This window comes from Orycteropus afer, unplaced genomic scaffold (assembly GCF_000298275.1).
Source record: "Orycteropus afer afer isolate SDZICR_OR568_19922 unplaced genomic scaffold, OryAfe1.0 scaffold00134, whole genome shotgun sequence".
NCBI lineage: Eukaryota > Metazoa > Chordata > Mammalia > Tubulidentata > Orycteropodidae > Orycteropus > Orycteropus afer.
Genome location: NW_006921721.1, coordinates 6,642,869 through 6,657,924, shown reverse-complemented (window position 1 = coordinate 6,657,924; position 15,056 = coordinate 6,642,869). Strand labels below are relative to the sequence as shown.

Below are 15,056 nucleotides of genomic sequence, written 5' to 3'. Positions count from 1 at the left end.
CTGTAGATTTAGAATCATTTCTAATTTTTCATTTATTTTGTCATTTTGTTCTTGTATTTTCTTCCACAATTCTTCTAGGTTTTTTTCTGTTTTCTCCTTGGTCTCTTAACCCTTTGAAGATACCTAAATACAACTCTTTTGAATTCCTTATCAAGGAGTTCCAATGCTGAGTCTTCCTCAGGGATGTGTTTTGGGTCTATATCCCGGTCCCTTGTTTCTCCTGCTTTATCTTGCTTCTTTGTGTGGACTGTGTTGCTCTGTTGTCTCCAAGGCATTGTGGCGTTTTTGTGTTTATATTGAATTGGTGATTATATGTTGGAGTGACTTACCTACAATTTTCATTTTCTTTCTTTTGTTTTTATGTTATCTATACAGACAGGGTACTGTGCTGTGCTTCTCTATTCACTAGTTGACAGCACTTCTTCACTCACCACCTATCTCCTTTCCTTTGTTAGCCTCTCATATGTCCTTGCTGACCCTGGCAAACAGAGCCTGTTCTTAAGTCCCTGGAATCCGAATGAGAATGCTATCACTTTAAAATACAAAATGGTTGCCACTTGTAAACATTCAAAATGGCTGTACCCTCGGTTACTTTAAATATCCAAAATGGCCACCACTTGTAAACATTCAAAATGGCTGTGCCCTCGGTCACTTTAAATATCCAAAATGGCTGCCACTTGTAAGCAATTCAAAATGGCTGCGCCCTCCAGACAGCAGAAAGTCCACAGCTCAGGTTTTCTCCCTCCTTGCTGTTTCCCTTTCTAGTCATAGGCCACCAGCGCAGGTGTCCCTGAAGCCCTTGGTGACCAGGACTGATCTTTAGGTCAATTCTCAGGTCCCAATACCACTTGGAAATATTCAGGCTGTTGGTCTCATCAGAATAGCTGACAGTCTGCAGCTCCAACCGTCTCTATACTCACTGTTTTTGTTCAGGTTTTTCCACTAGTTGGTGCCTAATCCACTTCTGTATAGTTCCTTTCAATGCTCAGGGTTCCAGGATTATCCTATGTATCTCTGTCAATTGGTTTTTCTGTTCTTTGTTGAAGAGGGTCTGTGTCATTTGTCTGCCTATTCCTCCATCTCACCGGAATTCCTAAAACTATTTTCAAGGACAATTTTGGCCTTAACATACAGTACCCGTGAAGGTACTTAAAGCAGCTTCCAGCACTAGCACCCACTACCAAAGTGAAAAATATCGATTTTCCAAGGAGTTCCTGGGTAGTTTAAATAATTAACATGCTTGGATGCTGACTGAAAGGTTGGAGATTTGAGCCCACCCTGAGGTGCTTTAGAAAAAATTCTGGTGATCCATTTTGGAAAAATCACAGCCATTAAAAACCCCAGGGAGCTCAGTTCTACTGCCGCATACATGGAATTGCCAGGAGTTGGAATCAACTCCATAGCAACAACAATAGAGGAATAATCAGTGTTTATAATGAAAAGGGAGCTTGTCTTCCTAGAATTCCCCAAGCCTATCAAAGTTGGTTGTGTGCAGTTCATTTCACTTGGAGTAGGGGTAGTAGGTTTATAACAATAAATCTTGATTGATTAAAAAGTAAATATTTCTTTTAGCTTCACTTAGGATGGGGTGCACATGTTATGTTCATGTGTGTAATTAGAGAAAGGCTGTCATGTAAGCAACCCATGTGGTCCTTGGAGCTCCATGAAAAGTATCTGTATGAGGGCTGGTAGTGAAACATTTCACTTTTCTGGATTTAAAACTTAGTCTTTATTGCTAATCTGATGTTTGTTAATGGTTTGTAGATCAAATGGAGAAAGGAAGTAGAAATTACATTTTCAATAAATCTGAAATTACAAATATAAAATTAAAAGTACACAATAAATACTGTCCAAAACCAGACTCAAACAAAACTCACTGCCATCGAGTCAGATTTGACTCATAGCAACCCCTCCTTGGGTTTCTGAGGCAGTATCACTACAGAAGTAGATTGTCCAATCTTCTGAGGAGTGGTTGGTGGGTTTGAACTGCCAGCCTTCTGGTTAGCAGTCAAATGCCTTAGGCACTATGCCACTAGAGCTCCAGAAATACTGTCCAAGCATGTATAAATAAATTAAATGCCCAGCATTGGGGTGGGGAGATTTTAAACATCGCAATTATTTTAATATGGTAATTCTATTATTTGGAAGTTCTTCAAAATGATGCTTAATGTCCCCATGCTCCAGTTTTACCTCAACAGCAAGATAGAAACTTTGAAGTGTAATCTTTCAAAAAAGAAATAAAGATCTGTAAATACAAACATTTAATCAAATTTAATAGAATTCTACATATATATTTTAAAAGATATAAACATTTACAGGGTAGGGACAACATGATTGTATGCTAAAATGATATCTGTAGTTAAAATGAGGTACCAGCTACAATACAGCCATAGGGTATGTCTCATTCAAAATATAATTCTACTGCAAAATCTCGTTGATAAATATGCCATGTTTTTGACTTGTGTGGATTATCCAATTCACTCCTTGGAAGATAAAGCCTACAATTAGAAAGAAAATTGCATTTTATTTTAGGGCTGAAAGAAAAGGCATGTAGTAGGGACACCCTCATTAGAACTTTAAAAAAATTAAAATATCTGCTTGCCATAATTAGATTCTCAGAAAAGCTATTTCGTAGTTGGCTTTTTCCATCTGCTCACTTAAGACCTGCCATGTGTGAGACACTGAGCTGACTCACCTGAAACTTCTATGGGAGGCATTTATTATCACACCCAAGACCTGCCTATAATATTTTTTAACTTATAACATAGTCTAATGGAGCTCTGGTAGCATAGTGCTTAAGGCACTTGACTGCTAACCAGAAGGCTGGCAGTTCAAACCTACCAGCCGCTCCCTGGAAGGAAGGTTGGGCAATCTACTTCCATAGTGATACTGCCTCGGAAACCCAAGGAGGGGTTGCTACGAGTCGGGTCTGACTTGACGGCACATAACAACAACAACATAGTCTAATAGCATGGACCTTGGGGATAATATGAAATGGGTCTCTAGTATAGCTATATTTAATAATAACTGGACTAGGATAAGTAAGGCAATGAAGAATGGTGACTTGAGGATTTTGTTTGTTTCTATAACAATCATAAGTTGAGTTTATGATACCCTTACACTGAAGCTCAAGCTATTTTTGTAGGATTATATCATAACCATACCTCTGATTTTGTATAAAAGATGTATTGAACCAAAAGTAAAAAGAGCAGTTGTCATAGTATCTTTGAAGACCCTAAAAGTACATGGTTAAAAAAAAAAAAAGAACAAAGATTATTTTTCATAATAAAATCGATACCAAGAATTTATCATTCCAAAGTGACTAAAATTCATTAATTATAAGTAGTACAATTGTTCATTTTCGTATTTATCAATCAGCTGTAGTCACTAAGTATGCTGCACTCCATAGTCTATTACACAATAAACACAGAATACAAAGAAGAGGCTTTAAGAGAATGCTGTTCCTTTCTCTTGCTGTTTATATCAAAATTATCAAGGAAATTAATTTTTCCATGGTAGGTATTCAGAAACTTAGCACTGGTCCTTTAAACTGATCCACATAATGCTAAACAGAATCTACTAAGGACTTAAGCCTGTTTATCCCCAAATATATTATCAATTTTTGCAAGGAACAGATATATTGAATAATTAACCATTGTTATTGTTGATGATAATCCCAAAAATACCTAAAAAAATTTGAAAGTACTTTAATCTCATGGCCCTTGGCAATCACAAAGGCTGGATTTTACCAAAGTTCCCGGGCCCGTGCCCCCATACTTCTGCTGAGAGTTTGAGAGAGAATTCAGACTGGCTCCATTATTCAAAGGTATGGGAACTATCTGGATAGTCACTAGGCTCAACACACTTACCATTTCAATATCAAGAGAGTACTCCCCAGCAGGGCATAAGCAGGGAGGAAGGGGGACCCAGGAAATAAGATTTAAATTGGTCTACACAGTTACTTAAGGAGCTCTGGTAGCATAGAGCCTAAGGCACTTGACTGCTAACCAGAAGGCTGGCGGTTCAAACCCACCAGCCACTCCTGGAAGGAAGGTTGGGCAATCTACTTTCGTAGTGATACTGCCTCGGCAACCCAAGGAGGGGTTGCTATGAGTTGGGTCCGACTCGATGGCACATAACAACAACAACAACAACAACACAGTTTCTTGTTGGCAGTTGTGATTGATGGTTTGATAGGAAAATGAAACTTCTGAGGCTTAGAAGTTTGTCATATACAGAATAATATGCAGACATACAATTTAATATGACTAAATATCATTCACATTCAGGTATTCAGAGTATACCTACAAGAGTAGCTTCCAAAGACAGTGGGAAACATTCTCAATTTTCATGAACTAAGTATGGAATTAATTTGTAACCTATAATTAGTTTAGAGGAAAGTAAAATCTTTAAAGTATTTTATAAATTATGGGGAACAATTTATTTCAAGAGAAAACAAATATATGGATCACTGCTATGCACACACACACACACACACACAAACTGTCCTTGTTTCAGTACCTTGGTTTTTAAATTTTTTTTTTCTTATTTCATAATTGAAAAAATAAAAATAACTCATAGCAACCCTATAGGACAGGGTAGAACTCTTTCCAAGGCTGTAACCTTTATGGAAGCAGACTGCCATATCTTTCTCCCATGGAGCAGCTAGTGGGTTTGAACCTTTCATTTAGCAGCCGGGCACTTCCCCCCTGCACCTACAAATTGTATAGAACTTAGAAAAAACAATCAGCAAAAGTTAAAAAAAATTAAATTAACAGTTTTTTCTTTTGTCATTGTTGTTTAGATAAGACTGAATGTTTTTCTCTCCCTCCCTCACTAGGCAATGACTCTCTCTCCTGTCATCTCCTTTGTTGGAAGCTGTAGTAAAGGAAATTCCAAATCAAAATCATTCAAAAGACTAGACAAAAACAATTTAGAAATTACTTACTGAAGAAAAAAATTTCATTTTCACATCATCACACAGATATGGACAGTTGATTGGATTAATTATTACTCTGTTTGTTTCAGCATCATAATACATCTGTGAATGAACACATGAAATGCAGTACTATTAAGCTTAGCTGATGATGAGATGATTAGTATAACAGTAAAATTTCTCTTATCCAGGTGTGATAGTTAAGGTTGTATGTCAACTTGGCTGGGCCATGGTTTGAAGTGGCTGGACAGCTGGATGTAATTATTCCCTGATGAGATTGTAACCAGCTCCATGGTGGAATCTACTGTGAGCAGCTGAGAAGCTGCCTTTGGGGTGTGGCCTGCTTCTAGTATGTAAGGAGAAGATTGAGAAAGGTCTTTACTTTTGGCACATCTGGATCCTGCATTTGGCTGAGTCTTCATCTCAATGTCCTGCCATGTTGCCTGCTGATCGTGGGATTGTTCCTGGACTTGAACTAGTGGTCTGTATGTTGTCTGCTAATCTTGAGAATGTGCCATTTTACCTTTTGATCTTGGATTCATCAGCCTCAGAAGCTAGCAGCTGCATAAGTCAGAAAAAGTCTCCAGCTTTAGTGGACCTGGGACAGGAGGCAGAACTGAAGCCCAAGGTTGACGGGCCTTTACCCAGCCCCTAAAGCTGGCACTTCTAGCTTCCTAAACTATATCAAAAGCAATGGAAGTAGCATCCAAGAAATCAACAGTGTATTGCACTGGGCAAATGTGCTGCAAAAGTCTTCTTTAAAGGGCTGAAGAGCAAAGATGTCTATTTGAAAACTAAGGTGTGCCTAATCAAAAAATGGTATTCAATTGCCTCATATGCCTGTGAAACCTGGAAAGTGAATAAGGAAGACCAAAGACGAGTTGGTGCTTTTGAGTTGTGGTGTTGGTGAAGAATATTGAAAGTATCATGGACTGCCAGAAGAACTAACAAATCTGTCCTGGAAGAGATACGACTGGAATGCTCCTTGGAAGCGAGAATGACCAGACTTCATCTGATTCATCTGACCTGCTTTGGTCTTGGAGAAGGATATCATGCTTGGTAAAGTGGAGGGTCAGTGAAAAAGGTGAAGACCCTCAATGAGATGGATTGATCCAGTGGCTGCAATGATGGGCTCAGGTATAGCAAAGATTGTGAGGCTGGCACAGGACCACGTAGTGTTTTGTTCTGTTATACATAGGGTCATTATGAGTTGGAGCTGACTCGATGGCATCTAACAAGAACAACAGCAACAACAAACTATAAGAGAATCAATTCCTGTTTGTTAAAGCCATCCACTTGTGGTATTTGTTATAGCACCACTGAAGAACAAAAACACCAGGCTTCCCATATTTAACAAGTGTTCTTCTTCTCATAGTCTTGTTGTTGTCAGGTGCCTTCGAGTCAAGTTTCAATTCACATCAATCCCATGTGACAGATAACTGCTCCATAAGATTTTCTAGGCTGTAATCATTTCAGCATGGAGTCCTGGTAGCATAGTGATTAAAGTGCTCAGCTGACAACCAAAGGTTGGTAGTTAAAACCACTAGCTGCTGCTTGGGAGAAAGGTGTGGATATCTGTTTCTATAAAGATTTACAGCCTTGGAAACCCTGGGGGCAATTCTATTCTGTCCTATAGGATTGTTATGAGTTGGAATTGGTTTCATGGGACTAGTTTTGGATTGGTTTGGACTCTTTATGGGATCAGATTACCAGGTCTTTCCCCATGGAGCTTCTGGTTGGTTTGAACCACCAGTCTTTCAGTTAGCAGCCAACCACTTAACTGTTGTGGCACCAGGGCTCCTTATAGGTTCATTATTACATGTATATAGAAGCATAGTGCCTATGGTACTTGACTGCTAACCAGAAGGCTGGCAGTTCAAACCCACCAGCCACTCCTCAGAGGGAAGGTTGGGTAAGCTACTTCCACAGTGATACTGCCTTGGAAGCCCAAGGAGGGGTCGCTATAAGTCGGGTCCGACTCCACGGCACATAACAACACAACAACAATACAGAACAGTTAACCATCATTTCTGTACAGTTGCAACTAAACAAAAAACAGTTACAACATTGCCTTTTAAATGTTTGGTGGTTATGGTGGGGCACTGTTGGAAAGCAAAGTATTCATTTTCTGTTGTTGTTATGTTGTTAAGTGCCATCGAGTTGTTTCCGACTCATCGCGACCCCATGCACAGCAGAACAAAACACTGCCCGATCCCGCGCCAGCCCCACAATCCCTGCTATACTTGAGCCCATCATCGCAGCCACCGTGTCAATCCATCTCGTTGAAGGCCTCCCCCTCTTTCGTCGACCTTCCACCCTACCAAGCATGACATCTTTCTCCAGGGAATGGTCCCTTCTTACAACATGACCAAAATAGGTGAGACGAAGTCTGGCCATTCTTGCTTCCAAGGAGCATTCTGGCTGCACTTCCTCCAGAACAGATCTGTTAGTTCTTTTAGCAGTCCATGGTACTTTCATCATTCTCCGCCAGCACCACAACTCAAAAGCATCAACTCTTCTTCGGTCTTCCTTATTCATTGTCCAGCTCTCACATGCATACAAGGCGATTGGAAATATCATGGCTTGTGTCAGGTGCACCTTTGTCCTCAAGGAGATATCCTTGCTCCTCAGCACTTGATACATACAGTTCCTTCGCAGTTGACTTTCCCAATGCTACACGTCGTCTAATGTCCTGACTGCTGCTTCCGTTGGCATCGATTGTAGAACCAAGAAACGTGAATTCCTTGACAACCTCAATCTTCTCTCCATTTATTGTGATGCTGCTCATTGGTCCAGTTGTGAGGATTTTTGTTTTCTTTATATTGAGACGTAATCCATACTGCAGACTGTATTCTTCAACCTTCATCAGTAGGTGCCTTAAGTCATCCTCACTTTCAGCAAGCAAAGTTGTATCGTCTGCGTATCTCAGGTTGTTAATGATTCTTCCTCCAATCCTGATACCACGTTTTTCTTCATATAGTCCAGCTTCTCGGATTATTTGCTCAGCATATATAGATTGAATAAATGTGGAGAAAGGATACAACCCTGATGCACTCCCTTCTTGATTTTAAACCATGTAGTCTTTCCTTGTAATAAATGATCATTATTGAATGTGTGTGACCTGATTTTCACATTGTGAACCCTTTTAAGAATACCCTAAGAAGATACATTTCAAAGCTGGCATGGCATTCAGAAAGTAATGCATAATTGATCACATTTTACCAAAAACATTATGCTTGTTGATGGAATTATATGCCTTGCCTATTGCAGGATATTGGATGGAGTGACCAAAGATAGGTTAAGTTCCTGGAATGAGAAACTTTGAACCTATACTAACAATATGTTTGTTATTGACTTACCCTTGTATAATAATGGCACCCACAAAGAGAAATGTCTACATTAAGCATTGTGAAAAATATAGAAGTTGTAGACACAGTTGGTGACTTCAGGGAGCTATATAAGTAGGGAACAATAGCAGAATGGCACTTAATGAAGTGCTGAGTGAAGACTGAATGTGGTGGCGTGCACATTAAGGGAGCCTAACAGGAGGTGGTTGGGGGCCTACTCGACAGCACATAACAACAACAACAACAACAGGAGGTGGAGAATGAGAAAGCTTCACAGAGGAAGTAGGTATTGAGCAGGGATTGGAAGACTTAGATAAATGAAGAGGAGAAGGAAAACAGAATTCAATCGAGACACACTGGGAAAACATTGGGAAAAAAAAAACATTAAGAGAAATTAAAAGTTAAGAGATTAAAAGATTAAGAGATTTCAAAGACATAACCAATAGATATTGGTGACTAACTGCATTTACGGAGCTACAGCAAAGAGAAGATCAAAGATAGTATCACATTTTAAGGATCAGGAGTGGGAGAATGCTGGTGCCACTTGCAAAAGCAGATGAGAAGTTCATTTGATAAATCTTGATGTGTGGAATTTCCCATATTGCTTAGCACACACTACTTGTAAGTATCTGTGGTATAAAGTAAAAAACAAATGATAGTTTAAAGCAGAAAAACGGTTGGGCATAACCAAAAAACCGATAAAGAATCTGTGGAGATAAGAACAGAAACCCAAGGGTTAGGCCTGGGTGAATGTTCTCAGTTAAGGAAGGCCACAGAGAAGGGAAAGGAATGCTGTTGCTCAGCATATATAGATTGAAACAGGAGAACTAGGGATGAAAGCCTGCAAGTGAGTTTTAGAAGTTTACATTTCTCAGGCTCATGAAGGAAGCTTTCTTATTGCTTCAGGAAAGTTTCCAATCCTAGGCATTTCTTCAACATTTCAGTAAAATTTGACCACCAGTTCCCATTTCTTTGGAGAGCTTTCTCTCCAATCCATACACTCTTGCATTGTTTCCCATACATGGGGCCATAGGACACCTGAATTAGAATCCCTTGGGGCATTGTTTGGTCTGCAGATTCTTAGACACCATTCTAGATTTCCTGAATCACATTTTTAGGGTACAACCTTGTTGTTGTTGTTAGGTGCCATCCAGTCATCTCTGACTCATAGCCACCCAATGTACAACAGAAGAAACACTGCCTGATCCTGAGACAGCCTCACAATCCCTGCTATACCTGAGCCCATCATTGCAGCCACTGTGTCAATCCATTTCATTGAGGGCCTTCCCCTTTCTCATTGACCCTCCACTTTACCAAGTATGATATCCTCCAGGGAATGGTTCCTTCTCACAACATGACCAAAGTACATGAGACGAAGTGTGGCCATTCTCCCTTCCAAAGAGCATTCCAGCTGCACTTCTTCCAGGACAGATTTGTTAGTTCTTTTAGTAGTCCTTGGTACTATCAGTAGTCTTCACCAACACAACTCAAAAGCATCAATTCTTCTTTTGTCTTCCTTATTCATTGCCCAACTCTTACATGCGTAAGAGGAATTGAAAATACCATGGCCTTGGTTAGGCACACCTTAGTCTTCAAGGAGACATATATGCTCTTCAGCACTTGAAAGAGGTTTTTTTTTTTTTTTTTTTCAGCAGATTTGCCCAATGCAATACGTCATCTGATGTCTTGACTGCTGCTTTCATTGGTGTTGACTGTAGAGCCAAATAATAGGAAGTCTTCGACAACTTCAACCTTTTCTCCATTTATTGTGATGCTGCTTATTAGTCTAATTGGTAGGGTTTTTGTTTTTTTATATTTATGTGTAATCCGTACTGCAGGAGCTCTGGTAGCGTAGTGCCTAAGGCACTTGACTGCTAACCAGAAGGCTGGCAGTTCAAACCCCCAGCCACTTCTTGGAAAGAAGATGGGGCAATCTACTTCTGTAGTGATACTGCCTCAGAAACCCAAGGAGGGGTCACTATGAGTTGGGTCTTACTTGAAGGCACATAACAACAACAACAACAACAATCCATACTGCAAACTGTAGTCTTCAATCTTCATCAGTAAGTGCTTCAAGTCATCCTCACTATCAGCAAGCAAAGTGGTGTCATCTGCATATTGCAGATTGTTAATGAGTCTCTAATCCTGATGCTATGCTCTTCTTCATATAATCCAGCTTCTCTGATTATTTGCTCAGCATACAAACTGAATAAGTATGGTGAAAAGATACAACTGTGATACACTCCCTTCTTGATTTTAAACCATGCAGTATCCCCTTGTTCTGTTCAAATGACAGCTTCCTTGTCTATGTACAGGTTCCTCATGAATACAATTAAGTGTTCTGGAATTCCCATTCTTCTCAATGTTATCCAGAATTTGTTATGATCCACACAATTGAATGCTTTTGCATAGTCAATAAAACACAAGTAAACATCTTTCTGGTATTCTTCGCCTTGAGCCAAGATCCATCTGACATCAGCAATGATATCCCTCATTCCACATCCTCTTCTGAATCCAGCTTGCATTTCTGGAAGTTCTCTGTCAATATACTGCTGCAATCATTTTTTAATTATCTTCAGTAAGATTTTACTTGCATGTGATATTAATGATATTGTTCTATAATTTCCACATTCTGTGGGATCACCTTTCTTTGGAATGGGTACAAATATGGATCTCTTCCAGTCAGTTGGCCAGGTAGCTGTCTTCTAAATCTCTTGGCATAGCCGAGTGAGTGCCTCCAGCATGGCATCTGTTTGTTGAAACATCTCCATGGGTATTCTGTCAATTCCAGGAGCCTTGTTTTTCACCAATTCCTTCAGCCTTGACTTCTTCTTTCAGTACCATTGATGCTTGGTCATATGCCACCTCCTGAAATGGAAGAACATTCCAATTCTTTTTGGTACAGTGACTCTGTGTATTTCTTCCATATTCTTTTATGTTTCCTGTATCTTTCAATATTGCAACTTGAAGCTTAAAATATTTTCTACAGTTCTTTCAGCTTGAGAAATGCCGAGTGTGTTCTTCCCTTTTGGCTATACATGTGGAATTTGCCAGATGGAATACATGGGAATCAGATTGACTACATCTGTGGCAAAAGGCAATGGAGAAGTTCAATATCTTCAGCCAAAACATGGCCAGGAGCTGATTGTGGGACAGACCATCAACTGCTCATATGCAAGTTCAAGTTGAAGTTGAAGACAATTTTTAAAAGTTCCATGAGAGCCAAAATATGACCTTGATTACATGCCTCCTGAATTTAGAGACTATCTAAAGAATAGATTTTATGTATTTAACACCAGTGACTGAAAACCAGAGGACTTATGGGGTGACATCAAGAACTTCATCCATGAAGAAAGCAAGAGACCATTAAAAAAACAGGAAAGGAAGAAAAGACCAAAATGGATGTCAGAAGAGACTCTGAAACTTGCCCTTGAATGGAGAATAGCCAAAACAAATGAAAGAAATGACAAGATTAAAGAGCTGAACAGAGTTCAAAGATCAGTTTGAGAAGATAAAGCCAATTATTATAAGGAAATTTGCAAAGACCTGGAGTTAGAAAATCAAAAGGGAGGAACACACTCAGGGATACAACCTAGGACTCTGTATTTTGTCAAACTCCTAGATGATTTTCCAGCGCACTAAAATTTGAGAATCAGTGCTATATAGCAAAAGATAAAATGATCAAGAAGAGAGTATAGCTAAAAATGATCAGATACATGTATTTAAAACCCTGACAGATTTCTAGGAACATGTTTGATATTTATGGGAACATAAAGGTAAAGCAACACTCTGAACTGAAAATATGTTCTGAAAGATGCCTGAAAAACCTGTTTTGAAGAAACTGGTTCATTGAGTTTGGGCTGGCATCAGAGCCCAGTGACACATAGTTAGAAGAGAAAGCAACATGGGGTCTCTCTGTGGTTGAGTGATGGTTGGGGAAAGTCAACACACCGATTTAGTATTGACTTTCAAAACAAGCACCAACTTTTTCAGTTCATATGCTTTTTCTTACCCTGCAGTTTTTAGAAAAAGAGCAGAAAAACACAAGCTCTTTGTGCATTATTACTTGTAATTTCAGATCCTCCCCGTTACCTTTTCCAACACCTGAATGAAATAAAAGAGATAGTCTGGTTAGAATAAGGAACAAAATGTCTCACCAATTAACATTATGAATTAAAAAGGGACATAATTATCTCAGTTAACAATGGGTCAATATTTGATTATTTGGGTCTCACATATATTTTCTTTTTGAAAGAGAAGGCTTCAAGCCCAATTCTGTCTCCTCTATGAAAATTTATAAGGTTAGAGGAAAACAGACATAGAGTCAAGCTTCTAAGACTTAAGATGTCATCAATTCACATTTCTAGGAAGAAAAAAAATTAGGAAAGGTGATTTGTAACCCTTCTTGGGAATATGTTATTATCTCCAGGTTTCTAATCATGATGTTTCTTAAAAAAAAAAAGTAGTTGTCAAGTCAACTCTGACTCATGGTGATCCTATATGTGTCAAAGTAGAACTATGCTCCACAGCATTTTCAAAGTCTGATTTCTCAGAAGTAAATCACCAGGACAAGTATGTTAACAATTTGCAAGTTCCTCTTGCTGTCTAGTTGATTCTAACACATTGAAACTCCATGTATTACAGAGAAGAACTGAGCTCTATAGGATTTTCTTGGCTGCAATGTTTATGGAGAGGAGCTCTGGATGCGCAGTGCTTAAGGCATTTGGCTGCTAACGAGAATGTCAGTGGTTTCAAGCCACGACAGCTCCATGGGAGGAAGATGGGGCAATCTAAATTCTTTTTATTTTTTAAATTTTTATTGTGATTTGAGTGAAAGTTTATAAAGCAAATTCATTTTCCATGCAGCAGTTCATACACATTTTATTTCATGACATTGACTGCAATTCCCCACAAGGTAACAGTTTTTTCCCACTTCCTCCCTATACTTACCTCTTCCCTGTGTCCTTCTTTCACATGCATTCCTGTTCCCTGAGCTATCTCACTGTGTACATACTGGTTAGAACAAAGAACAAAGACTTTACATTACTTGGTTCTACAATCAACACCAATGGAAGCAGCAGTCAACACATCAGACAACATATTGTATTGGGAAAATCTGCTACAAAAAAACCTCTTTCAAGGGTAAGATGTAGAACTAGGCAGACAAGTGACACAGACCCTCTTAAACAAAGAAAAGAAAAACCAATTGACAGAGATACAGAAGATAATCTTGGAGCCTTGAGCTTTGAAAGGAACTATACAGAAGTGGATTAGGCACTGACTAGTGGGAAAACTTGAATGAAAACAGTGAGTACAGAGATGGTCGGAGCTGCAGACTGTCAGCCACTCTGACAGGACCAACAGCCTGAATATTCCCAAGTGGTGTTGGGACCTGAGAATTGACCTAAAGATCAGCCCTGGTCACCAAGGGCTGCAGGGACAACTGCATTGGTGGCCTATTACTAGGAAGGGAAACAACAAGGAGGGAGACAACCTGAGCTGTGGACTTTCCCCTGTCTGGAGGGTGCAGCCATTTTGATTATTTATGCATGGCAGCCATTTTGGATATTTAAAGTGACCGAGGGCACAGCCATTTTGAATGTTTACAATCAGTGGCCATTTTGCATATTTAAAGTGACCAAGGGTGCAGCCATTTTGAATCTTTACAAGTGGCAGCCATTTTTTATTTTAAAGTGATAGCATTCTCATTCAGATTCCAGGGAACTAAGAATAGACTCCGTTTGCCAAGGTCAGCAGGGACATATGAGAGGCTGACAACAGGAAAGGAGGAAAGGAGACAGGTGGTCAGTGTACAAGTGCTGTCAACTAGTGAATAGAGAAGCACAGCACAGTACCCTGCTTATGTAGATAACATACAAACAAAAGAAAGAAAATGAAAGTCATGGGCAAGTCACTCCAATGTTGTTGTTGTTGTTATAGTATATAACAACAACAACAATAATGTTGGAGTGACTTGCCCATGACTTTCATTTTCTTCTTTTGTTTGTACTCCAACGTACAATCACCAATTAAATGCAAACCCTAAAATATTACAATGCCGCAGAGACAACAGAGCATCACAGTCCACTCAAAAAAGCAAAATAAAGCAGGAGAAACAAGGGACCAGGATATAGAGCCAGACACATCCCTGAGGAAGACACAGCATTGGAACTCTGTGACAAGGAATTCAAAAGAATTATATTTAGGTATCTTCAACAAATTGAAAGGCAGATCAAGGAAAACACTTGCAAAATTGAGGAAAACACAGAAAAAACCATACAACAATTTTGAAAGATAATACAAGAACAAAATGACAAAATAAATGAAAAATTGGAAATGATACAAAATCTACACACAGAAATCCAGAAGATTAATACTAAATTTTCAGAAATAGGTAAGACATTGGATGGGCAAAGGAGTAGAATTGAATCAATGGAAGACTGAGTTAGTGAGATTGAAGGCAAATACCTCAATACTTCTTTGGAAAGGGATCAATCAGAAAAAAGATAAAACAAAATTAAGAAACCCTAAGGTTCATGTGGGATACCATCAAAAGGAATAACCTACTTGTCATTGGAATACCAGAACAGGATGAGAAAAATAAAACCACAGAGAAAACTGCTGAAGATTTGTTGGAAGAGAATTTTCCTGGTGTGATGAAAGATGAGAATATATCCATTCAGGAAGTCCAACAAACCCCAAACAGGATAGACCCCAAAAGAAAATCACCAAGACAGCATCATCGAACTCACCAAAACCAAAGACAAAGAAAG

At 39.1% G+C, this 15,056-nt stretch overlaps 1 protein-coding gene across 1 annotated transcript in view; it reads right to left on the bottom strand.

Annotated features, from left to right (window-relative positions):
* Nucleotides 1-2,401: 2,401 nt before the first annotated feature.
* The window catches only part of LOC103200704 (phosphatidylinositol 3,4,5-trisphosphate 3-phosphatase TPTE2-like), a 93,640-nt gene continuing 80,985 nt past the window's right edge, over nt 2,402-15,056 (bottom strand). Inside the window, exons 10-14 of the mRNA XM_007945254.1 lie at nt 13,456-13,462; nt 12,296-12,364; nt 4,949-5,041; nt 3,165-3,235; nt 2,402-2,498 (exon numbers count right to left, since the gene is read on the bottom strand). Coding sequence (XP_007943445.1) covers nt 2,402-2,498; nt 3,165-3,235; nt 4,949-5,041; nt 12,296-12,364; nt 13,456-13,462 — 337 coding nt within the window. The remainder of the gene's footprint in view (nt 2,499-3,164; nt 3,236-4,948; nt 5,042-12,295; nt 12,365-13,455; nt 13,463-15,056) is intronic.